At 42.2% G+C, this 27,369-nt stretch overlaps 1 protein-coding gene across 1 annotated transcript in view; it reads right to left on the minus strand.

Moving 5' to 3' along the window:
* Positions 1–11,308: 11,308 nt before the first annotated feature.
* The window catches only part of LOC311232716 (ankyrin repeat and SOCS box protein 5-like), a 17,700-nt gene continuing 1,639 nt past the window's right edge, over positions 11,309–27,369 (minus strand). The window contains exons 3-5 of the mRNA XM_084338290.1: positions 24,787–24,921; positions 16,122–16,313; positions 11,309–12,876 (exon numbers count right to left, since the gene is read on the minus strand). Coding sequence (XP_084194416.1) covers positions 12,749–12,876; positions 16,122–16,313; positions 24,787–24,921 — 455 coding nt within the window. The 3' untranslated portion in view covers positions 11,309–12,748. The remainder of the gene's footprint in view (positions 12,877–16,121; positions 16,314–24,786; positions 24,922–27,369) is intronic.

Consider the following 27,369-nt stretch of genomic DNA (forward strand, 5'->3'; position numbering starts at 1 on the left):
TCCTGATGGCTGCAGGGAGCTCTCCTGGTCCTGATGGCTGCAGGGAGCTCTCCTGGTCCTGATGGCTGCAGGGAGCTCTCTCTCCTGGTCCTGATGGCTGCAGGGAGCTCTCCTGGTCCTGATGGCTGCAGGGAGCTCTCCTGGTCCTGATGGCTGCAGGGAGCTCTCCTGGTCCTGATGGCTGCAGGGAGCTCTCTCTCCTGGTCCTGATGGCTGCAGGGAGCTCTCCTGGTCCTGATGGCTGCAGGGAGCTCTCCTGGTCCTGATGGCTGCAGGGAGCTCTCCTGGTCCTGATGGCAGGCTGCAGGGAGCTCTCCTGGTCCTGATGGCTGCAGGGAGCTCTCTCTCCTGGTCCTGATGGCTGCAGGGAGCTCTCCTGGTCCTGATGGCTGCAGGGAGCTCTCCTGGTCCTGATGGCTGCAGGGAGCTCTCCTGGTCCTGATGGCTGCAGGGAGCTCTCCTGGTCCTGATGGTCCTGATGGCTGCAGAGAGCTCTCCTGGTCCTGATGGCTGCAGGGAGCTCTCCTGGTCCTGATGGCTGCAGGGAGCTCTCCTGGTCCTGATGGCTGCAGGGAGCTCTCCTGGTCCTGATGGCTGCAGGGAGCTCTCCTGGTCCTGATGGTCCTGATGGCACCATATTGAACCTTTCACACTGAAAGAATGAAGCTTTGATTATTTCACTATTTAAATTGTTGATTCTAGGCTGAGTGAACGTGTGTAAAGTTCTTCTGGCACCAGGACACACATGGAGCAACACTTGACGGAAACGTTCTTCATCAGTGTATTGTACTAAATATGATATTGTATATGACTAAATATGATATTGTATATGACTAAATATGATGTTGTATAGGCCTATGACTAAATATGATATTGTATATGACTAAATATGATATTGTATATGACTAAATATGATATTGTATATGACTAAATATGATATTGTATATGACTAAATATGATGTTGTATAGGCCTATGACTAAATATGATATTGTATATGACTAAATATGATATTGTATATGACTAAATATGATGTTGTATAGGCCTATGACTAAATATGATATTGTATATGACTAAATATGATATTGTATATGACTAAATATGATGTTGTATAGGCCTATGACTAAATATGATATTGTAAAGTACTTACTGGTTCCTAATTAAAAACAATGTGATGTGCCACGTCATTAATTCATTTATTATTCTTTATTGCTTAATATTCTTTATTTGAAATTGCAAAATGTTTAGTGTGTTTTTAATTTAACATTCCGTCATAACACGCTTCACACAACAACACACTTCACAGCCGTCACGCTGTTATTGCCACTCGACCAGCACATCGGTTGAAAGCTAAAATGGCCCCTGTTTGATTGACACACCGCCGGACCTATTACGTGCTTCCAATCACGGGTTATAAAACCAAACTGCCAACGAGCGTAACCTCGTTCCCAGCTTTATACAACGAGCGTCTTTCTGGTTTCTGGTTTTCAAAATGGCCGATTTGACCATTTTTCACCCCTTGGCCATACATGGATGCCAACATGAATCTGAAGGAAATCCTAACATGCAAGGTGTCTAAATTATGTGTTTCTTAATGGGGAATTCAAATATGAGTTCATTTTTGGGATAGGATAACTCTAACCTACATCATTTTGGATTTCAAAATGGCCGATTTTACCATTTTTCACCCCTTGGCCATACATGGATGCTAACATGTATCTGAAGGAAATCCTAACATGCAAGGTGTCTAAATGATGTGTTTCTTAATGGGGAATTCAAATATGAGGTCATTTTTGGGATAGGATAAATATAACCTGCATAATTTTGGATTTCAAAATGGCTGATTTTACCATTTGAACCCATTGGTATTGTATTACAAAATTGCAAAGATAAAAAATATATGGGAAATCATTTATAATGACAAAGCCATCAAATGTATTAACAAGTGAACTGTATATAACTGGATACAACTCCAAAGATCAATAATAATAATACTAACAATAATAAATTGTATTTGTAATGCACACAAACACCTAAGTGCTAAATCTCGATCTCCTGACTTCTTGAACTTTGCCAGGTTCCAATATCTTGATTGGACTCATTCTTGGATGGCAAGATCTTCTACTGTACTGCTTTAGCCACCAACCTACAAACACAAACTTAAAGTCAACGTCAGCCATAAATAGGTGAGCTCTTTCCACTCAGCAGAAACCTCTGTAACCATTTTAACAAACGTCTCAATGTATTGAGAAAATCCATGGGGCTCCATCAATCCTCTATCTTCTTAAAACATTGGAAAGGCAGGGGATGGAAAAGAAGGCAGAGAAAAGGAGAAGGGGCAAAGAAGAAAGCTTTGCAGCAGCAGACAAGGTCAGGAAGGATGTTGAGAGCTTCCTTACAGTCCCTGAACTTGAGCTCATTCCTGAAACTGACCCTGCAGCTTCAGCAAAGCTACGGAAACATTATGATGAGATTCCAAACATCGCCCTTGCTAGTGTAAGGTATGGCATAGGTCTAAGGCCAACTGCAGCTATAGCAACTGCAGCTCTGATTGATGCAGGACTCATCTTAGAAGATGACACAAGTAAAGTGATTGATAAGAACAAGGTTAAGAGAGCACAAGAAAAGTTGATGCAAGAGCTGGGGGAAGAGTTTGAGGAGAAGTGCAGGGAGGAGGGGGGGATCTCCTGTATCCTCTTTGATGGGCGGATTGACATGACCAATGTGATGATGGAAGCTGAGGGCAGTGACCAATTTTTTCCTGCAAAGATCAAGGAAGAACACTATAGTGTTGCTAGTGAGCCTGGCAGCAACTATCTGTTCCACTTTACACCAGAGAAAGCAACTAAAGAGGAGTCCCATGCAGAGAAGATTGCTAAGGTCCTGTTTGCCTGGCTGAAAGAGAGAGGTTCTGATAAGACCTTGTGGGCCATTGGAGGAGACTCGACCAATGTCAACACTGGAGTGAAGGCAGGTGTAATGCGGAAGCTGGAGCTGCACCTGGGGAGAAAGCTGGTCTGGTTGGTGTGCAACCTGCACACTGGTGAACTTCCACTGCGCCGTCTCATTGTTGAAGTTGATGGGGCTACTCTGTCGGACAACAAATTGTCTGGGCCAATAGGACAGCTCCTTGATTCTGTTACAGACTTGGAGATCAATCCTAACTTCACCAGGATCTTTCTTGGCCCTCCGCTGATCAAGTTGCCTGAGAAGATCATTCAAGATCTCTCAACTGATCAACACTATGGCTATAAGCTGGTCTGTGCAATCAGGGATGGAGTGCTTTCTGCAAGGCTGGCTCTGCTGGAGATTGGACCGGTAAACCACAGCCGCTGGCTCACCACAGCAAACAGACTCCTCAGGCTCTGGGTGTCAAAGCATCAACTTAAAAGAAAGAACCTGAATAATCTACAATGCATTGTGGAATTCATCATTGGAGTGTATTATCCATGTTGGTTCAACATGAAGGTCAAGCACTCCTGGATCGAAGGGCCTAGGCACATCCTGTTTCAGCTGGACTGCCTCAAGTCTCAGAGGAAGGAGGTGCTGGATGTTGTGATGCCAACTGTGAGAAGATCTGCTTGGTATGCCCACAGTGAAGCCATCCTCCAAACACTGCTGTGCTCTGAGGATCAAAAAGAGAGAATTGAGGGGGTGGAGAGAATCCTGGCCATCAGGGGAGAGGGGGATCCAGACACTCAGCTGGGAGACTCCTGTGTCAGGATCAGAAGAACACCTCACATCAATAGCGACGCTTCCAGCATTGGTGGCTTAATCAGCTGGTCAGAAGATTTGTCAGAGCCACCTCTCACCTGCTCCCTAAGCACCTCCGAGGTGAAGAACGTAATCAACACCCCCATGGAGGTTCTCGACTGGCCTTGCCACACACAAAGCATCGAGAGGGTTGTTAAAGTGGTGACTGAGGCCTCTGCTAAGTACTTTTCACAAGAAAAAAGGGATGGAGGGATCAGGGCTCAGGAGACCAGCAGGAGGCTGATGTCCAAGAATGAATCCAAGCAGGACTTGTGCAACCTGATCAAATTTAAGAAGATAGAGGATTGATGGAGCCCCATGGATTTTCTCAATACATTGAGACGTTTGTTTAAATGGTTACAGAGGTTTCTGCTGAGTAGTTCTGGAAAGAGCTCACCTATTTATGGCTGACGTTGACTTTAAGTTTGTGTTTGTAGGTTGGTGGCTAAAGCAGTACAGTAGGAGATCTTGCCATCCAAGAATGAGTCCAATCAAGATATTGGAACCTGGCAAAGTTCAAGAAGTCAGGAGATAGAAATTTAGCACTTAGGTGTTTGTGTGCATTACAAATACAATTTATTATTGTTAGTATTATTATTATTGATCTTTGGAGTTGTATCCAGTTATATACAGTTCACTTGTTAATAAATTTGATGGCTTTGTCATTATAAATGATTTCCCATATATTTTTTATCTTTGCAATTTTGTAATACAATACCAATGGGTTCAAATGGTAAAATCAGCCATTTTGAAATCCAAAATTATGCAGGTTATATTTATCCTATCCCAAAAATTACCTCATATTTGAATTCCCCATTAAGAAACACGTCATTTAGACACCTTGCATGTTAGGATTTCCTTCAGATTCATGTTGGCATCCATGTATGGCCAAGGGGTGAAAAATGGTCAAATCGGCCATTTTGAAATCCAAAACAATGTAGGTAGGAGTTATCCGATTAGAAAAATAATCCCATATTTGAATTCCCCACAAAAAAACACATATTTTAGACACCCCACTCGATTGATTTTCCAAAAAAAAAAAGTATGGCCCGCCCTACCACCTCCGATACACGTGGAGGCAGCCAGTCACTTTTCACCTGCCAGCGCGGACTCTCATTGGCGAGGTGTAACGTGTGGGAGGCTCACACTGCCCCCGCCATCTCCTGTCCTTGCTGTGCAGGCGCCCTAACCGACCTGTAGGAGTCGCTGTTTACAACGTCCAGATTACCACCCATCGACTCCCCTCCCGCTGACTCTGCCAATTGAGTCAGTATGACGGCCGGCCCAAGCCGGAGGCAACGCTGACAGCCGGATTCGAGGAATTCTGAAAAGAATGACATCTTACTTGAGTTGGTTTTCTGAGACTGAGAAGCGGTAAAAGTGGTAATTAAAGTGTACCATACGTCAGAGAATGGATGTGCGCCTCCCTCTCTAATCTGTTGTGTGAGAAGGGGTGGGGGTTGGGGTGGTGTATGTGACAAGAGATTAGTGGGGTAGAGGGGACTGGGACTCCTCACTAATTTTTGGGAAAAACGCCTAAACATACCATTACATAAAGCTGTGTAAAACACTAACATACCATAAAGCTGTGTAAAACACTAACATTACATAAAGCTGTGTAAAACACTAACATTACATAAAGCTGTGTAAAACACTAACATTACATAAAGCTGTGTAAAACACTAACATTACATAAAGCTGTGTAAAACACTAACATACCATAAAGCTGTGTAAAACACTAACATTACATAAAGCTGTGTAAAACACTAACGTTACATAAAGCTGTGTAAAACACTACCATTACATAAAGCTGTGTAAAACACTAACATACCATTACATAAAGCTGTGTAAAACACTACCATTACATAAAGCTGTGTAAAACACTACCATTACATAAAGCTGTGTAAAACACTACCATTACATAAAGCTGTGTAAAACACTAACATTACATAAAGCTGTGTAAAACACTACCATTACATAAAGCTGTGTAAAACACTAACATTACATAAAGCTGTGTAAAACACTACCATTACATAAAGCTGTGTAAAACACTAACATTACATAAAGCTGTGTAAAACACTAACATAACATAAAGCTGTGTAAAACACTACCATTACATAAAGCTGTGTAAAACACTACCATTACATAAAGCTGTGTAAAACACTACCATTACATAAAGCTGTGTAAAACACTAACATTACATAAAGCTGTGTAAAACACTACCATTACATAAAGCTGTGTAAAACACTAACATTACATAAAGCTGTGTAAAACACTAACATTACATAAAGCTGTGTAAAACACTAACATTACATAAAGCTGTGTAAAACACTACCATTACATAAAGCTGTGTAAAACACTAACATTACATAAAGCTGTGTAAAACACTAACATACCATTACATAAAGATGTTTAAACACTACCATTACATAAAGCTGTGTAAAACACTACCATTACATAAAGCTGTGTAAAACACTAACATTACATAAAGCTGTGTAAAACACTAACATTACATAAAGCTGTGTAAAACACTAACATTACATAAAGCTGTGTAAAACACTAACATTACATAAAGCTGTGTAAAACACTAACATTACATAAAGCTGTGTAAAACACTAACATTACATAAAGCTGTGTAAAACACTAACATTACATAAAGCTGTGTAAAACACTACCATTACATAAAGCTGTGTAAAACACTAACATTACATAAAGCTGTGTAAAACACTACCATTACATAAAGCTGTGTAAAACACTACCATTACATAAAGCTGTGTAAAACACTAATTTCTCGTGATATTGTTATCAACTTATCAACTGGACATGTTCTAGGTCAGACTTCAGGCGACGGCCCCGGCAGCTAATAACTATAGAGTAGATAGATTTGCAGGCATCTGTTTGCAAAATAATTCAGATGAAAATGAAAACAACTTTTATTTCAGCGTGTTCAAACTTCTGTAACTCTATGCCAATAGCAATAGCACTCAGAGGGATTCCTTTCAAAATAGGCCAGACTATTGTGCATCTGCTACAAACGGTTCCAGAATAGTGTCCAATTTACTTTCAGTACGCAATCGACAGGCGTATGGCTTAAAAGCGTCATGTGGCTCATCGGGTGGGCTGGTGTTAAAGCTTCATGATTATATTAAATCTGCTATGCGAGCTAACAGGTGATTGATTGATTGAAAACTATTAACAGATTGCAGAATGGGTACAATGCAGTACGGCTCAATACAAAATTGTTAAGGGGATGCAGACCAGAGAAATACTTTCGTCTTGTTTACATCAGGGTCCCCCATTTTCAAAATTCATAACATTTATGACATACAATCAGGGTCACAGTCACTAATACTAATCAGGTATTAGGTCACACAGTGTTATGAGGTATATTATATATTAAACCTGCCATGCTTTTTTCTCTTAAAGAAAAAGAAAAAACGTATATTTAGTTTTTAAGAATTGTAAAGGATAGGCAAAAATAAGCATGTGCTTCAGCCTATTCTTTTTTTCGTCATTGAGTTTGGATTTTGTGTGTGAGCTTACTTTGAATATGTACATTTGGGATTTATTCTTTTTTTCTTTTCCTTTTGAAAGTCCACACGTGTGTTTTTGATTTATCTGTAAACAAAGACCGAAAATAAAACTATTCATCATCATCATGCTAGCTAACAGGTCTGTGGTTATATTAAACCTGCCATGCTAGCTAACAGGTCTGTGATTATATTAAACCTGCTAGCTAACAGGTCTGTGATTATATTAAACCTGCTAGCTAACAGGTCTGTGGTTATATTAAACCTGCTAGCTAACAGGTCTGTGATTATATTAAACCTGCTAGCTAACATGTCTGTGATTATATTAAACCTGCCATGCTAGCTAACAGCTCTGTGATTATATTAAACCTGCTAGCTAACAGGTCTGTGATTATATTAAACCTGCTAGCTAACATGTCTGTGATTATATTAAACCTGCCATGCTAGCTAACAGGTCTGAGATTATATTAAACCTGCTAGCTATGGTCTGTGGTTATATTAAACCTGCCATGCTAGCTAACAGGTCTGAGATTATATTAAACCTGCTAGCTAACAGGTCTGTGGTTATATTAAACCTGCTAGCTAACAGGTCTGTGATTATATTAAACCTGCTAGCTAACAGGTCTGTGGTTATATTAAACCTGCCATGCTAGCTAACAGGTCTGTGGTTATATTAAACCTGCCATGCTAGCTAACAGGTCTGTGATTATATTAAACCTGCTAGCTAACAGGTCTGAGATTATATTAAACCTGCCATGCTAACAAGGCACTTCACAATGTGATGTAATGGCACTATAGCAGCCAGTAGCAGGTCCCATTCAGCTACTAATAGATGTGTTAGAATTAGGAAATGAACAGCAGTAATGTAGTCAGTGGATGCTGTCTGAACACAGTAACAGCAGTAATGTAGTCAGTGGATGATGCTGTGTGAACACAGTAACAGCAGTAATGTAGTCAGTGGATGATGCTGTGTGAACACAGTAACAGCAGTAATGTAGTCAGTGGATGATGCTGTGTGAACACAGTAACAGCAGTAATGTAGTCAGTGGATGATGCTGTGTGAACACAGTAACAGCAGTAATGTAGTCAGTGGATGATGCTGTGTGAAGCGAATACACCACCAAGCTAGATTTACTCACCAATTCACAATACGGCTTCAGGAAAAAAAGAACTACAAACATGGCAATATTAGACCTAATAGAAAAAATACATGATGCCATTGATCAGGGTGATTGTGGGGTGGGCGTTTTCCTGGATCTATCAAAGGCTTTTGACACCATTGACTTCACCATTCTACTTGGGAAACTACACCATTATGGCATAAGGGGTCTGGCTCTCAACTGGTTCAGTAGCTATTTACATGGTAGGCAACAGTACGTCGATATAAAAAATCACAAATCAATAAAAATGGACATCAAATATGGGGTCCCCCAGGGGTCAATTCTAGGGCCTTTACTATTTATTCTCTATATAAATGACTTTGTCAACTCATCTGTACTTCTGCACAAAGTTATATTCGCTGATGACACTAATTTGTTTCTGTCACATAAAAATCCACTCGAGCTACAAGATCTACTCAATACAGAACTACAAAAAGTGGACACCTGGTTCAAATGCAACAAGTTATCACTAAATCTCAGCAAAACAAACTTTATTGTCTTCCACTCAAATCGGATGCACACACATCACATGTGCATACAAATAAATGGAAAGGAGCTGTCAAGAGTGGCATCCACAAAATTCCTGGGGGTCATCATCGATGAGTCACTCAACTTCAAATGCCACATAAAATACCTACAAACAAAACTGTCCAAATATGTTGGCTTATTCTGCAAAATACGTCATTTTCTTCCCTTGCCTGCCCTTCTCACTTTATACAAAACCCTGTTTGAACCCCTCATTAATTACTGTAACGTCATATGGTGCAACACATACCCCAGCCATCTCAAAAAACTAGAAAGCCTACAAAAGAGGGTACTACGAGTGCTGTCATGGTCCGGGTATCGAGCGCCCTCAAAGCCTCTTTTCCATCGCTTTGGTCTCCTGAGGCTCGCTGAATTTAACATTCATCAAAACGCATCAATTATGTATCAAGTTGTCAACAACATGAATCACAGACTGTCTGAGCTTGTCCCAGTCTGCACATCCACAACACAAGAAACAAGCATCTTATATCTGGCAAGAGGAGAAGGCTAAATTGTGCTAGCCTAAGCATAGCATGCAGGGGTCCACAGATCTGGAACAAGCTTGATGAAAATCTAAAAATGACTAATACCTTTAAAACCTTTAAAAAAATCATTGAAAGAGGAACTGCTAAAATCATATCTCTAATTAAAATTATAACTTAGGAATAAAATTGTCTGTATTATGTATCTCTGTTATATGTCAGTTAGTAGGTAGGTGTGTAAACCTACCCACGTTGTATTTTTTTGTTTTGTTTTTGTTTGTTTGTTTTTGTTTATTTGTTATTGTTTTGTTTGTTCATATTCTGTTTGTATCTGTGTTCAGGCTCCCTCCAAAAGCTTTAAATAGCTTCTTGGGAGACCTGGCACATGCACACAATTTGCGACATGATATCACATGAGGATACTCGCATGTAAAATGTATCGTGTGTGTGTGTGAATAAAAATTCATTCATTCATTCAGTAACAGCAGTAATGTAGTCAGTGGATGATGCTGTGTGAACACAGTAACAGGTATGAATTGAAAATGGGGGACCCTGATGTAAACAAGACGAAAGTGTTGTTATATACATGATTGGGAGCCAGCACTTGACGGCCAACCACGTATATATACCTGTTCAACTAGGTTTTGCTTTTATTCCATTTTAATATCCTACTCAATGTCACAGAGCTGTATTTTGGCTGGAAAAGGCATATTGGGACTACAAAAGTGCAGTACCGGCCAGAACCTGGTATTGGCGCTGTCTCGAGAATGCAGTTTCCCCTGTTGCAGACCGGGTGTCACTTCTTTTTCACTCCGGGTGGACTTTTCTGTTAGCCTGAAGCTATGGCTTCACCAGATCGCCTGGAATACTTTTTTCGACGCCGAATTCAGTATGCAGTAAAGGAATATGGCATCAGCCAATGGACATATCGATCTACCAGATGGCGATCAAATAACTGGGAAATTCTTTTTGGAATCCAACCGGCCACAGGTAAGAGCGATTTGACGTCAATTTCAGCCTGATAGGACGTTGTTCTCATAGCCATCCACCCGGTCAGCATATCTTGTTGCAATAACAAATGCCGTTATTGGTAATCAATAATCATAAACGACTTCCCCCGACCCCCCCCCCCCCTTTCATGCATTCATGGTGGAACATGATACCGATCATATGCATTTTGATTTTTAACTCTAGCTTGTGTAGGGCCGAAACGCCATTTAACGTTATTAGCTTCGCGCCCTATCAAGTCAAGTCAAGAGTTTTATTTGTCACGGCATACAAGCATACAGTGAAATGCGGGGGGTCATGCCCGCAGCGATTGTGCAATAATACAAGTAATAAGAATAGGAATGAGAATAAGACATTTGTGCAATAATACAAGTAATAAGAATAAGACATAACAGGTATAATGTACATAAAGTTTACAAAAAGCATGGTAAGACATGCTAAGGTCCTGCGATAGTGCAATACAATGTTAGCTACGGATGAGGCACTGGGTCTTATGTACACTACTATACAATACTATACTATACAATCTACAGTTATACTATATATCCTTATGCTAGCTTGCTATATCCATCTGTTTACTATACAAGAACCACTCCCGTTCTTTTTAATTATTTATTTTTTAAAGTGACCTTTCCAAAGTGACCGTTGAGTGTGAGCGTGTGCAGCATGTGTGTGTGTGTTCATGCTAAAGTGACTGTTAGTGTGTGAGCGTATACAGTGTGTGCTCATGTGTGTGTGCTCATGTGTGCTTGTGTGTGGAGAGTTCAGTGTTCAAGACTCTGATGGCCTGGGGGAAGAAGCTGAGCCGAAGTCTCTCTGTCCTAGTTGCTGGTGTTCGCAGGCGTTTGCCTGACCGCAGCAGCTTGAACAGGCTGTTGTTGGGGTGGTGAGGGTCTTTCATTATCCTGCAGGCTCTGGATTTGCACCTCTTGTTATATAAGACCTGCAGGGGTGGTAGTGCAATACCCGTGGTACGCTCAACTGAGCGCACCACTCTCTGTAGGGCCTTCTTGTCCTGTGCCGTGCTGTTTCCATACCAGGCAGTGATGTTTCCGGTCAAGATGCTCTCTACAGCTCCTATAACTAGCTTTGCAGGAATTACCCCAGACCATTCCGATATAACGTTCATATTCACGACGCTACAAAACGGTTGAACGTATTGATGAAAAAATTCTTTCTTTATGGCATATTGAAGGGAAGGTTTATACTGTCAATTGACAATGACAATGGACACATAGCAATAATATAAAATATAGATTTAGCTCTACAAACAACCTCACGCACAGTGAAAACTTGTAATGAAAAGCTGGCCTCATAGAGTGGGCCAGTCTAGTAATCCCAATGGCCCCCGAATGTGTTGTACTGTACTGTACCCATTCTGCAATCTGTTAATAAAGTTTTCAATCAATCAATCAATCATGTACTCAGTGGATGCTGCCTAGTACCTTCACTTCACACTTTGCAGCAGCAAGCCGGGGAAAGAGACTTTTACACAAAAATAAATGAAACTCCAAACAACAAGTCCTTCCTTCCTCAAGCCAGCAGCCCGTATAGCATGCAGGTTTAATCAACAGGTGTTCCAACTGGGTTTGGATTTATTAACTTTATTGGGGGGGGCGGGGTTTCTGTCTCAAATGTGATCTAATGTCTTATTAGGATTACGTTGTGGTCTTACTGTGTATTCTACTGTTTCAACTGGGGATTCTATTCTAATGTCTGCAGCACTAAAGCACTCCTTGTGTTTCTTTTCTGGCTTAAACATCTAGCCCAGGGACTACAACTGAAAACTAGCAACCCTGCTAATGTTGGCATATTTACAGTTTTTAATTTCTATTCATTTATAAATGTATAAACTGTTGATTGATATGCAATGTCCCTGATCAAATAAACTGAGTGAACTAAAACTAAACTAGACCGAATGCATTCATTCGTGTGGAATAATAAAATTAATCTGAATTTGAGTTCGGTGGCCTGTTTTGGGGCCCCCGACCCATAGATTAAGAACCCCTGGGAGATTTCCAGAGTCCATTTAAATCGGGGATAGACGAGGAAAATGCACCAGACTTGGCGACTGTGTGTTCTCCTCTGTCAGACTATTAGCCATTTGAATGCAAAGTCCCCGATTGGGAAAAGGGTGATTTTAGGTTTAATGGTTATGGGTATTGATAGGCATACAGTGGTCAGGGGCGTGGCCCTATGCTGTGGGGTGTGGCCCTACACTGGGGGGCGTGGCCCTACACTGAGGGGCGTGGCCCTACACTGAGGGGCGTGGCCCTACGCTCAGGCCTGTGTCTATGCGTGCTGCAGGTACTGTGTGAGAAGGGGAGGGAGGGGCAAGAGTGGGAGGAGCTTAAGTCTGGGTCGACCAATCAGATCTCTGATCAGCAGGCGACACGACTGACGGAGAGACCTAGGAGAACCTAGAGAGAGAGAGAGAGAGAGAGAGAGAGAAGGTTGTTACATAATGATGCAATGTGGATCCAAACATCGAGGATACTACTAAGCCATCCATTTAACCCTTTCACTACCAAAGGGTTAACCCTTTCACTGCGACAATACAGAAGGTTAACCCTTTCACTGTGACAATACGGAAGGTTAACCATTTCACTGCCACATGGCAAAGGGTTAACCCTTTCACAACCACACTACATAAGGTTAACCCTTTCACTACCACACTAGTCAGACGGTTAGTGAAAGGTTAACCGTCTGTAGTGTGGTAGTGACAGGGTTAACCGTCTGTAGTGTGGTAGTGACAGGGTTAACCTGCTGTAGTGTGGTGTTGGAAGGGTTAATGAATATACATGTGTTCCTCTTGCGCTCCATGGGACAATGCAGTCAGTATGTTCTTCCTGTTCATTACATACCCAAGTAAATGGAAGATTGCTCCACTTCTACAAGGTCCATTTGCATGTTCTTGCATGATCTAGGGACATCTGTGTATCTCAGGGAATGTATTCCCAGTGTCAGAAATATTGTGTCTGTTACACTAGGCTTGAGTAAACTAATGAACCAAAGGAGAATATAAATTATTATTTTACATTTGTTCATCTTTGACGGTGAATAACACCATGCTAACATTGACCAGACGTGAGAAGTCACCGCTGAGCTCATTCACCACCTTCTTGAGATCAAGTGTACTAAGAATCTAAGCAAATGAATAAAGGGCAGATGATTTACAGGGTTTTTTGTAGATACAGTACTGAATTTTGCCATCTGGACACATGCAATTTGAAATATGAATATAGAATATAGAATATCAGGCCTATAAATGACCTTATTATCGCAGAGTTCAATCTGGATTTAGTACCACCAGGCGCGTATTACAGGGCAGCAAAGACCGTGAATGAAATCTAGTCTTTCACCGTCTATTTAGCTAATTTTATGCTTTTTTTTAACTGCTGTGAAGCACTTTGAGCTGCAATTCTTGTATGAAAGGTGCTATACAAATAAAGTTTATGATTATTTATTATTATTATTATTATTATTATTATTATTATTATTATTATTATTATTATTATTATTATTATTATTATTATTATTATTATTATTATTATTATTATTATCCTCTGTAGATATTTCATGTTTATATAACCATTAGGGCTGTCCCCGACTAAGGATTTGGATGGCCGACTATGATTGGCCAAAATTTGCCGTTAGTCGACTATTGGTCGACAAAAAGAAAATAATAATAATAATTTGTATCATTCCATTTGGGCTGTGGGGGGTGCCTAATGTCTGAAGGAGTCGACGGAAGGCTTCTTGTCCTCTGCAAAAGCATGCAATTGGTCCACTGATGGATACATCTTGATATTTGTCTAGTCTAGTGTGTTCATTAGACGGGTGAAATCCTCTTTCAGTGCCTCTGTGCCTGTTTTCGTAGGCAGTTGGCCTCTGGTATGCGTGCCATTAGCGTTAGCCACGCTTCTAGGCCTCTTTTCTTTTGGAAAGAATGATAAAAAAATATATATATATATATAAATATAATTTTTTTTGTATTCGACTAAGAGGTTGGCTAGTCGACTACGGCTCCTTTCGACCGATTAGTCGACTAATCGACTAATAGGGGTCAGCCCTAATAACCATAGATCACAGCACTCTGATAGGGACACCGTCCTTCGGACGAGACGTTCAAACTGAGGTCCCGACTGAACCGGTCATTTAGGGCGCCTGTGGGCGAAGAGCAGGGGGTTCCCCGAGGTTCCTGGCCAAATTCCCAAATCAGGTCTCTGACATCAAGGCCACCTAATCCTCCCTCCCCCTTAATTGGCCGATATCAGTGTATGGCAGCCATTGAGCCATGTGGCCCAGGGTTGGGCATGCTACACAGTGGTGCTACTTTGAGTGTCTAAAGCGCTATATAAATACAATTACTAGGGATGTCTGATATTATCAGCCTACCGATATTATCGGCCGATATTGGCATTCAAATGTAATATCGGAAATTATCGGTATCGGTTTTCAAAAAAAAAAATATATATATATATATATCTTTTTCTTTTTACATTTATTTAACCTTTATTTACCCATGCAAGCAAGTAAGAACAAATTCTTATTTTTATCTATTGTCAAAAGTATGCATAATGTTGTGTTAATTCCACAACAAGAGATATATAATGTTAATTAATGTTCAGTTGCTATCGCTATCAGCTCCATCTTTATTTTTTCAAAATGTACAGTTGCTATTGCATGCACTCATCTGTGTTCCACCACACACATGAGTGCATGCTTACCAACTGTCAGTCTGCAACACTACTATCACCAACATCTAAGAAGGGAGATCCCCCCTTGAACGGCCCTTCTAAGGTTTCTCTCCTCCACATTGCCTGTGGTGCATTTCCCCCCTATTGCTAGTTTTAGTGAGTTTTTCCTTACCTTCGCGTGGGGTATGTCTGGGAGTGCTTGCATTCTTTCATTTATTTGCATTTATTTTAAATTTGTTGGACCTTATGGTGTTCTTGTTTTGTTCTTGACTTATTGTTATGTTTTCTTCTTGACTTGTTTAAAGAAGACCTGTACGGCCCATGGGGACATTAACGTGTGTTGGCGGGCCCTATAAATAAATTTGATTTGATTTGAATTACCTAAAATTATTCCGTTTTTTGGGGGGGGGGGGGGGACCCTGCATATATCGGTATCGGATATTGGTAAAAAAAAAAAGCCAATATCGAACATCCCTAACAATTACCATTCATTAATTCATTCATGTACTATTACCTCATCAGTGCCTTATTCTACTAGCTCTTTCTGGTTGGATGCAAAACCTTAATCTTATCTAATTAGTAGTAGTAATATTAATAGTACTCTATCATCATTTCTGTATGTGTGCTCGATGTGACTTTAAATGAGGGATATCTCCGTTGCCTTTTGAGTTTAAATAAAGGCTTGAAATAGCTTAGTAGTGTCATCAGTTACAAACGTACAATATCACAATTATAAATACATAAAATATTATCATGGCTATTATTATTACCGTAAAAAACACTGAAACGTCATGTGATTTCAGGCTGCCAATAAATGTGGAAAAACCTGGAGTGCGTGCCTGGACTTGTTTCCCTATTTTTTAATGTATAATATCAGAGGTTATTTATTACATACAGTGTCAACAAGTCTAGTGAGGTTGAGCGCGTTCTACTACTTTGTTCACTTCAATTATTATTATTATTACCGGCACACGCCAGCAGCAGTTCCTCTGCGTTGCCACCAGAGGGAGCCACCCCCACGGCTCGGTGGTCGTCTCCGTCCCTCAGGTTGAGGCCGGCGCCGTACTCCACCAGCAGAGACACCAGCTCTGGGACGTCCAGACGCGCGGCCACGTGGAGGGGGCTCTCACTGCCCCGCCCTGCACACGCGCGGGCCCCTTAAATAATAATAATAATAATAATAATAACTTTATTTGTATAGCACTTTTCATATACAGAAGTTGCAGTTCAAAGTGCTTCACAACAGGAAAAGAAATACAGGCATAAGTGAGCATGAAAAAGATAGACATATAGCAAGGTGAGGTAAATCACAGTGTTTCACATTAGGATCTAGCATCCCCCAATAGGCCTCGCTGTTTACGGTTTCATCAAGTAATACAAATAATAAAAATAGTTAAAAATGATTCAGTTTAAAAAAATAAAATACATACATAAATGAAATACATATGTTCATAGAGTTATTCAAACTCAAACTCCTAAGTTCCTTCATAATTGCATTGTGTACAGCGCAAGTACACTCACACACACGTGCACCAGAGGGGCAAGAGGTGGATTGATTACTTTACCTCTAACTAAGGGTGTTTTCACACCTGTAGTTCGTTTGCTTTGTTCCGATTCAGGGAGACACAGGGACTATAATGATACAATGTTGCACTTGTCCTTTAGTTCGTTTGTGTTCACACGGCTGTGTTAATAGCGGACCAAAACAAATGCATGCGCGAGCAAACTGTCACTCATTTGTTCAGATTTCCCCCCCCCTAACTTTACTGATGACCGCGTGTGTGTGTCCCGCACGGTGCTGCTGTTGCAGCGTCACTACAGACCCCGGCTCTTCTCTCCTGCGCGGCAGCGGGGACACAGCTGACTGACACCCGGCAACACAAACACCATTTCAGGGTCTGCTCTGCTTGTTGTATCTCCGCTGTAACAGCAGCAGCAGCAGCAGCGCGACACTGTTCGACAGACCTTTCAAAGCCCCTTTCCCTCATTCGGTCACTAAACTGTCTGTACACTTCAGTGTACTTGTGTTCTCCAGCATCTGACGAATGTGATCGTCTGCCCAAATATCAACGCAGTGTACCTCATCGCTGCTCCACGTTGACCCACGACGTATTATTATTGTGTCGGTTTGTTAAGTCGATTGCATTCTCACAGCGTACGAGTCGCGTCGGGTTCGTTTGGAAGTGCGCCGAGATCACCCTCTCTAGGTGGTCTCGGCCCGCTTGTTTTGTTCCGCAACAGAATGTGATTGCTGTGTTCATATTATGCCCAACTGAACCGAAATAGGGGGGAAATGCTCCAGGTTTCGGATCAACAGCTCCAAACGAGCCAGGTGTGAAAACGCCCTAAGTCTATTTACACTCACTCACACAATGCAATTTAGTCTTCAGCACAGCCTGAATACATGCACACCCTGATAACTTGTTTTATTTTGTTCTAAATGGATTTGATCTCTTGTTTTTCATCTCCTGTTTTACATTTCTTCTTATTCTATGATACATGTTTTTTTCTCTATTCTCCTAAATTCTGTGACCTCTATTTTTACTTCTATTTTTACATGCTATACTATTTTATTTCATACTTATCTTGTCTTGCACGCGTCTCTACAATTCGTAGCCGCATTTCTGCAGACCCCTCTCTGATTGGTTGAACTCCATTTTTGCAGACCCCTCCCATTTCTGCAGACCCCTCTCTGATTGGTTGAGCGAAGCCCCTCTCTGATTGGCCCCCCGCATGAGCCGAGACAGGCTCCTCTAGCCAGGAGTCGAAACTCCGTTAACTCCAGAGAGAGAGGCTGAACGCAATTTATACGCATGGAAGTATTGATTACGCCATAACGAATCATTAAAAAAATATACCGTTAACTGGAATATGTTGTGTGTGCCTTTACACATGTTGGATAGGATTATGTAATTGGTTTGTATAGCGTCGCGTATAACGTTATTTCGCGTGACTTCACGGTTTATTCACATTTCACAACACAGCCAGCGGTCAACTTGTTTACACTCCCCACTTACTGTACAATGTAACATTTAGATTAACCCAGTTGTCTATCTGTATGTCATATGTTACGATGAATTGAAAATGGGGGACCCTGATGTAAACAAGACGAAAGTCTTTCTCTGGGGTCTGCATTCCCTTAACAATTGTATGTATTGAGCTATACTGTGTACTGTACCCATTCTGCAATCTGTTAATAAAGTTTTCAATCAATTCAATCAATCAATAACTAGACAGTTACAATATAACATTTAGATTAATTAACCCAGTTAATGCCTTAAGAGAGAGAGGCTGGTGGTCAAGTCAAGAGTTATTTGTCACAAGTTGTTTATTAGCCTAGACATTTTCAATTCATCATCTTGTTTACATCAGGGTCCCCCATGTTCAATTCATGATAACATATATGACATACAGGTAGACAGATAGACAGTACTGCTACAAGTTCAAAATCTGGTATGTCATAAATGTCTAGATGTAGCAGTACTGTCCATCTGTCTACCTGTATGTCATATATGTTATCATGAATTGAACATGGGGGACCCTGATGTAAACAAGACGATGAATTGAAAATGTCTAGGCCTACCACAAGTTCAAAATCTGGTATGTCATAAATGTCTAAATGTAGCAGTACTGTCCATCTGTCTACCTGTATGTCATATATGTTATCATGAATTGAACATGGGGGACCCTGATGTAAACAAGATGATGAATTGAAAATGTCTAGGCTAATAAACAACTTGTGACAAATAACTCTTGACTTGACCACCAGCCTCTCTCTCTTAAGGCATTAACTGGGTTAATTAATCTAAATGTTATATTGTAACTGTCTAGTTATTGATTGATTGAATTGATTGAAAACTTTATTAACAGATTGCAGAATGGGTACAGTACACAGTACAGCTCAATACATACAATTGTTAAGGGAATGCAGACCCCAGAGAAAGACTTTCGTCTTGTTTACATCAGGGTCCCCCATTTTCAATTCATCGTAACATATGACATACAGATAGACAACTGGGTTAATCTAAATGTTACATTGTACAGTAAGTGGGGAGTGTAAACAAGTTGACCGCTGGCTGTGTTGTGAAATGTGAATAAACCGTGAAGTCACGCGAAATAACGTTATACGCGACGCTATACAAACCAATTACATAATCCTATCCAACATGTGTAAAGGCACACACAACATATTCCAGTTAACGGTATATTTTTTTAATGATTCGTTATGGCGTAATCAATACTTCCATGCGTATAAATTGCGTTCAGCCTCTCTCTCTGGAGTTAACGGAGTTTCGACTCCTGGCTAGAGGAGCTTGTCTCGGCTCATGCGGGGGGGCAATCAGAGAGGGGCTTCGCTCAACCAATCAGAGAGGGGTCTGCAGAAATGGGAGGGGTCTGCAAAAATGGAGTTCAACCAATCAGAGAGGGGTCTGCAGAAATGCGGCTACGAATTGTAGAGACGCGTCTTGCACAGTCTCTGGAGCGTAACAGTAAAGGGGTCCCCACACGGCGAGCGATTTTAGCCAGGCGAGCGATTTTTTTAGCGAGCCGACCGGCAGAATTGTATCGCCTCCATTGTTATGAATGAGAGAACCCACACGGCAGGAGATTTTGAAGCGACAGTCGCGCAGATATTTCTGTCGCCTGGCTAAATATCGCCTCGATCCTATTTTTGGAGGCGACGGCACAAGGACAATGAGGAAATAACATGACTTCTACAGTAGAAGTACTGCAGAAGTTCTACTGGTGTATCATTTGTACACCTTTAATGTATCAATACATTCATTGATCAATCTACGTATTATTACCATGCTACATAAGGTTATGTTCATTATTATTAACGGGAACAATTTAAATAAATAACGTTAGTTTGAGAAGCTATAGTGGCCGGCGGCCGCTTGTCATTACTAATAAATGAACAATGCCCCACGATGCACCTACTAGTGTTTTAATACTCGGGTAACAAAATAAGTTGTGGATGTTGACAGAGTTTAATGTCCAGGCTGCAGCTGATGTAGTTTGTAAGGTTTATTGTCCAAAGAAAATTATGGTTGAGAATAAAACAGTTTGCGTCTTCCGTGAAAAAAAAACACTTTCAGCAGCTGCATAACACTACTTGTCCAATCGGTGAACGTATCGTAGCGATCAGGCATGCAGTAATGTCAGGAAGAAGGAGGAGAGGTTATATTCGTATATGGTGGTTTAATTCCAGCTCAATATGGGTTTTACAGGTTAATACTCTCTCGTAACGCACAACACAGCTACCTGCTAATTATATATACGCTCGCTTCACGACAAACTAACGTCCGGTCCCGGCCGGCGGTCCGTCCTCCTATATCTCCCGGGGGGAAACACCCCCAGCTAAACAGAGCGACACATAGCTTATGCATCTCATTATACCTGAGAACGGTCGCCTCTGGTGTGGGGGGCTAAGCGATTATCATTGAGCGACAGGTGATCACATCGCCAGGCGACCGCCGTGTGCAGACCACTTAAGAAGCATTTTGTATAAAAGTATTCTGTACTTCTGTATGACAACTATTAAAGAAACTTGAAACTTGAGAAACGTGAAACTTCCTTCATAATTGCATTGTGTTGTCGCCCTCTTAATACATTTATTCATGTCTATCATTCTCATGTCTTGTATGTAAATCTTAAGCCTCTGTTCTGTGGCGTCAACAGCTATTTCTGACCGGAAGGCCAGGAGGCAGCTGCTGGTAAGAATCACAGGCGGAGGGAGGAGGGCTGCAGAGACACGGCAGGTTTTTGGCTGACTAGAGGAAAACTAGTTACAGTATTTACAAATGTATGCTATGTATGAATCAATCTATTGTTCCATTTATCTATTGTAAGAAGAATGTAACGACCCCAACCCACGCCCCCTCCTCCCGTACAGGCGCTGCTGCCTAGGTCGGCTGCCAGTCTGTTTGCGGTGGTGAATACGCATTATGTCTGTCTCAAGGCTAGCCCTACATGCAGCATCAAAGCGCATGTAGGTGTTTTTAATGCTCTGTTACCATTATTACTATCTAAATTGTAATAATTGTGGAATATTACTGTAATGAGCTGTATGTGTATGATCCAAGCGTCCTATGATCCTCATAGGACGCATAACAGAAAAAAAGCATTCCATGTGAAGGTATTCTGTATTTTTGCATGTCAACTAATAAAGAAACTTGAACTTGAACTCGAGACAAACAACTACAAATATGTGTACTATTACAAAATGTGCTGTTTACTGCATTAAAACAGGCCATTGCCCAAGTGTAGAAATGCACTGATAACCCCACAGTCGGTCCTTCAGAACTGAACCGCAGGTGACAAGACTGTAACTCGAGTCTAGATCCTTGCTATTTTAGCCTGTTTCCGTGTGTAGTCGTATTGCACGCTGCTGAATTTGAAGAAGGCCCCCAAAGAGTATAAGATGTCATTATGTGTCCACGTACGTGACTTCTATTTTATACTTGCTATACTTATTTTATTTTATACTTATCTATTTTTGTCTATAGCACAGTCTCTGGAGCGTAACAGTAAGAAGCATTTTGTATAAAAGTATTCTGTACTTCTGTATGACAACTATTAAAGAAACTTGAAACTTGAGAAACTTGAAACTTGAGAAACTTGTAAGAGCGGTTCGCCTGCACACGCTCTGCGAGGCTCCGGCTAAGTGCTGACCGTGTCCACTCCACAGCTGTGTGTGTATTCTCTCTGTCATATTGTTTTATTCACTCTGTAATAAATCTCTGATTGCTAAAACCCTCTTTTTTTTTTTTTTTTTTTTTTTTTAATTTCCCCCCCCTCCTTTTTCCTCTGATTTTCTCCCATCCCAATGTTAGTCGTTCTGCCAATTCCCAATCCCCTTCCTGGTCGCTGCGCACTTACCCCCCACAGTCGGTCTGGGAGAGTGGAGGCTACCACGTGCTTCCTCCGACACACGTCTAGCCAATCAACCGCTTCTTTTCACCTGGCAGCGCGGACTCTCACTGAGAGGGCGTAGCGTGTGGGAGGACCACACTATCCCCCTTAGATCCTATCCGCGCTGAGCAGGCGCCCCGACCGAACTGTAGGAGTCGCTGTTTACAACGACCCGGACCCACCCCGCCAGCTTCTCCCACCCTCTAATACAGCCAATTGTATTAGTGTGAACGGCCAGCCAAGCTGGTGACAACCCCGGAGCTGTGAGCTGGATTCGAACAGGCGAATCCAGCGTCTCCGGCGTTTGGTGACGAACGCAATCTCCGCTATGCCACCTGACCGCCCTGCTAAAACCCTCTTCTTACCGTCTCAAATGAACGGAACCCGACAGTGTACAGCGCAAGTACACTCACAACACATTCCACCAGAGGGCAAGTGGTGGATTGATTAATTCACCTCTACCTAAGTCTAATTTTATGAAAAGGGCGGTATTTTATAGGGCGATAGTCTCCTGGAACTGTCTTCCCAGCGATGTTCGGAACATCAAAGAAAGGGCTAGTTTTAAAAGAAATCTTAAACACTATTTACACTCACACTCACACAATACAATTTAGTCTTCAGCACAGCTGGAATACATGCAGACCCTGATAACTTGTTTTATTTTGTTCTAAATGGATTTTATCTCTTGTTTTTCCATCTCCTGTTTTCCATTTATTTTTATTCTATGATACATGTTTTTTCTCTATTCTATGATTCATTTTCTTTGTGATATTATATGCTTTTCCTTTAAGTTGTGTGGTGAGGTTTTAACATGAAGCCCAGCTGGCGGATTTCTTACCTTTCTAAATATTGTATTGTATTGGGTATTGTACGCGTGCGGATAAAATAGAATCACCCCGACTGTCCCTGGAGACTCACAAGAGTCAAAATGATCATCATTATTTATGTTCATGTTCACGTTTCAAGTTTGTTTTATTATTTGTCAGAACAAAATACAGAATACTTTATAATGAAATGCTTGTGTCTGTATGAGCCCCTGAGAGTGTGCTACATACAGTAAAGAGAAAGTAAGTAAGAAGTAAAAAGTAGGTAAAGTCAATACATATATATATATACAATACAGAGTAAAATGAGTAACAGTGAGGTACAATGCAGAAATGAGATGAGGTACAAAACTTGGGGTAGGGTGCAAATGGGGTATGAATGTGGTGCAAATCTCTTTAATAATATATTAATATAAAGTGTGTTAAAGTGTCTAAAGTGAGTAAAGTGAGTGGTAAGGTGAGTGTTTGTTTAAAGTGAGTGTGTGCGTGTGGATGTGTGTGCAGTGTGTGTAGATGGATGGTTTGATGTTACATAGAGTCCTTGAGCATCCTGGTGGCCTGGGGATAGAAGCTCCTTCTAAGTCTCTCTGCACTGGCCATGAGGCTCCGGTAGCGCTTGCCTGGGGATAGAAGCTCCTTCTAAGTCTCTCTGCACTGGCCATGAGACTCCGGTAGCGCTTGCCTGGGGATAGAAGCTCCTTCTAAGTCTCTCTGTACTGGCCATGAGACTCCGGTAGCGCTTGCCTGGGGATAGAAGCTCCTTCTAAGTCTCTCTGTACTGGCCATGAGACTCCGGTAGCGCTTGCCTGACCAACGCAGCAGTTCAAAGAGGCAGTTGTTTGGGTGACTAGAGTCTTTGATTATTCTCTTAGCCTTACCCCTGCAACACTTGGTGTAAATGTGTGGGAAGCCCCCCTCCAATTGTGCGCTCGGCTGAACGGGCCATACTCTCTGTAGTCTGCTGCGGTCTTGTGCGGTGCTATTAACAGTATTAACATGTATTAAGAGTAAAAGGATCTATAGAATATAGTTGTGTTTCATACACCAGCATGTAACAGCATCTGGCTGCAGTGTGTGTGCTGGTGTAGACCTGCTGTGTGTCTCACCACTAGTGTTGTAAAAAATATCGATTTTTCGACACATATCGATTCTGAATATTTAAAACAGTTTCAATACGAATTTCCCGCAATATCGATACTTTCTGCACTATCGATTTTCAAGAGTCACCTTTTATTTTACAAAAAGTGATGTTTGGTGAAAGTTAGATTTGCACTTTATTAATCCCAATAGGGAAATTCATTCTTGTTTGATGATCAAGAGGCACCTTTTATTTGTTTTAAGTGAAGTTTGGTGAAAAAGCAAGTTATTGCACTATTAATCCCAATAGGGACATTCATCTTTGTTTGATCAAGAGTAACCTTTTATATTATTACTATATTTTTTTTTTTTAAATGAAGATTGGTGAAAGTTAGGTTTGCACTTCAATCCCAATAGGGAAATTCATCTTGGTTTGATTTTTTTTTGTGTCAAATAAAAACAAAGGTTGTTTGAATGATTTCTAGTTTTCAAGAGAAAAAAATCGATTAAAATCGTAAATCGGATTTAAAAAATAATAATCTGAGATTTTATTTTAAGGCCATATCGCCCAGCCCTAAAACAAAGGGTTTTTAAAGTGTTATATTTCGCTTCTCTTATAATACCAGAGAGAAGGTGAGGAGAATCGACCAGCGACAAAAGCAAAAAATAAATAAAAAATAAAATTAATAAAGAAATGTACATTTTAAGATTAAAATCTTTTCCCCCGTGGTATCGAAAATGGTATCGAACATCGATACTTTTCAAGGTATCGTATCGAAGTTAGAAAGTCCAGTATGGTGACAACACTACTCACCGCTGTGTAGCAGCAGCCGGCTGCAGTGTGTGTGTCGGTGCAGACAGGCCAGGTAGAGGGGCGTGCCCAGGTGCGCCACGTCATAGTCCGGGTCCGCCCCCGACGACAACAGCAGCTCCACACACGGACTGTGACCTGTAATAATAATAATAATAATAATAGATTGGATTTGTAATGCACTTTTTGTTCGCTGCAGGGATCCCAAAGTGCTACACTACAGGGTTAAAACAGTTAAAAAAAATAGAAATAAAATAGTTATTAGTAAAACAAACAAAAAATTAAATACAGAATAAAAACAAGATAAAAGTAGAACATAGTTAATTAAAAACATAGTATAAACAGACAATTTAAAAACAAAAGCGCAATAAAATAAAAATAAAAAGCTAACAGTCAAAGGCCTTTTTGAACGGGTAGGTTTTCAGGCCTGTTTTAAAAGAGTCCAGGCTCTGTGGTGCCCTCAGCTGGATGGGGAGGCTGTTCCACAGGCGTGGTGCAGCCGTGCAGAAGGCTCGGTCCCCCAGGGTGCAGAGCCGGGTACTGGGGACCCAGAGGAGCAGGCTACCTGCAGATCTGAGGGTCCCCCAGGGTGCAGAGCCGGGTACTGGGGACCCAGAGGAGCAGGCTACCTGCAGATCTGAGGGTCCCCCAGGGTGCAGAGAGCCGGGTACTGGGGACCCGGAGGAGCAGGCTACCTGCAGATCTGAGGGTCCCCCAGGGTGCAGAGCCTGGTACTGGGGACCCGGAGGAGCAGGCTACCTGCAGATCTGAGGGTCCCCCAGGGTGCAGAGCCTGGTACTGGGGACCTGGAGGAGCAGGCTACCTGCAGATCTGAGGGTCCCCCAGGGGGCAGAGCCAGGTACTGGGGACCTGGAGGAGCAGGCTACCTGCAGATCTGAGGGTCCCCCAGGGTGCAGAGCCTGGTACTGGGGACCTGGAGGAGCAGGCTACCTGCAGATCTGAGGGTCCCCCAGGGTGCAGAGCCTGGTACTGGGGACCTGAAGGAGGAGCAGGCTACCTGCAGATCTGAGGGTGCGGGTGGAGGATTGTGGAGTGATGAGTTCCTGAAGGTAGAGGGGTGCGTGTCCGTTTATGCAGTTATGGGTGATCGTCAGGATTACCCATAACACGTACACACGTTAGTCTCAAGTTTGATGTAGTGTAGAAAGTGTTTGTGTTTTACACTGTGAAGCGTAGATGAACTCCTCCACCAGGGGGTGCAGCGGCTACGTGGGCTCAGTGTCCACCAGGGGGTGCAGCGGCTACGTGGGCTCAGTGTCCACCAGGGGGTGCAGCGGCTACGTGGGCTCAGTGTCCACCAGGGGGCAGCAGCGGCTACGTGGGCTCAATGTCCACCAGGGGGCAGCAGCGGCTACGTGGGCTCAGTGTCCACCAGGGGGCAGCAGCGGCTACGTGGGCTCAGTGTCCACCAGGGTGCAGCGGCTACGTGGGCTCAGTGTCCACCAGGGGGCGCAGCGGCTACGTGGGCTCAGTGTCCACCAGGGGGCGCAGCGGCTACGTGGGCTCAGTGTCCACCAGGGGGCAGCGGCTACGTGGGCTCAGTGTCCACCAGGGGGCAGCGGCTATGTGGGCTCAGTGTCCACCAGGGGGCGCAGCGGCTACGTGGGCTCAGTGTCCATCAGTGGCTGAAAGGCTCAGGAAACTGGGATTGATACAAGCCAAGTAACTCATTCAGCGCCAGCTATTATCCTCATCCCTGTAGTCAATGCGCCACGCTAAAAGACCATATATAAAATGTAACACACAGTGTGAAATAAGATTTCAAAGGGTAGGCGATACTGCCACCTAGCAGGATTCGGCCCGGCATTGCACTCTCGGGGTCTCAGAATGAGTTCCAATGATAACACAGAGGTCCGTGAGAGTGTATAGGATATTAACCCTTTAATCGCCGTTGACGCTTTTCAGCGCCATTCCCCGCCATGCTTATTCTGCCGATGACGCTGTACAGCGTCATTGATATCAATATTTCAAAAATCTGTGATCGAAATCATATTTATCCCCCGGAGACAGTATATGTACTGGTGATCCCCTGTCAACTCTCTAACGGTTCAAGAGCGCCATCTGGTGGCCGATCGGCAGATCGCCCAGGGAAGAAACAGGAAGTTGAAGCTGGTGCTCATTTCAATTTGGTCCGATCACTCGCTATAGGTCCCGGGACTCTAGCTCAACACAATGGATAGCGATCCGTTGCCAATAACTCGACAAACAACATGATTTGGACGTATATACTATTATACAACCTGGAAATGGATCGGGTATTTCTATATCCCATAATAGAAAAAATTCTGTTCCACACTCATCTCCCAACGGCGCGAGGAAGCTACGGTGAGTTTCAGCGTTATTTTTTTATTTCTTCATTACTAACTGCTCTGATGATCATATCACCCACACTAGATGAATGATATAACGTTGCCCACGGAATTATAAACGACCCCCCGCCCATCCGGTCAACATCAGATCATACGTAGTAACTCCTAGAACCACGTTCAGTTGACATTTTTTATCTCGCACAGATTCCTACCAAACTCTATTTGATCATCAATATAATGCATTTGGGGCTATAAA

The sequence above is a fragment of the Notolepis coatsorum genome, assembly GCF_963971535.1.
Source record: "Notolepis coatsorum genome assembly, contig: SUPER_7_unloc_1, whole genome shotgun sequence".
Classification (NCBI taxonomy): domain Eukaryota; kingdom Metazoa; phylum Chordata; class Actinopteri; order Aulopiformes; family Paralepididae; genus Notolepis; species Notolepis coatsorum.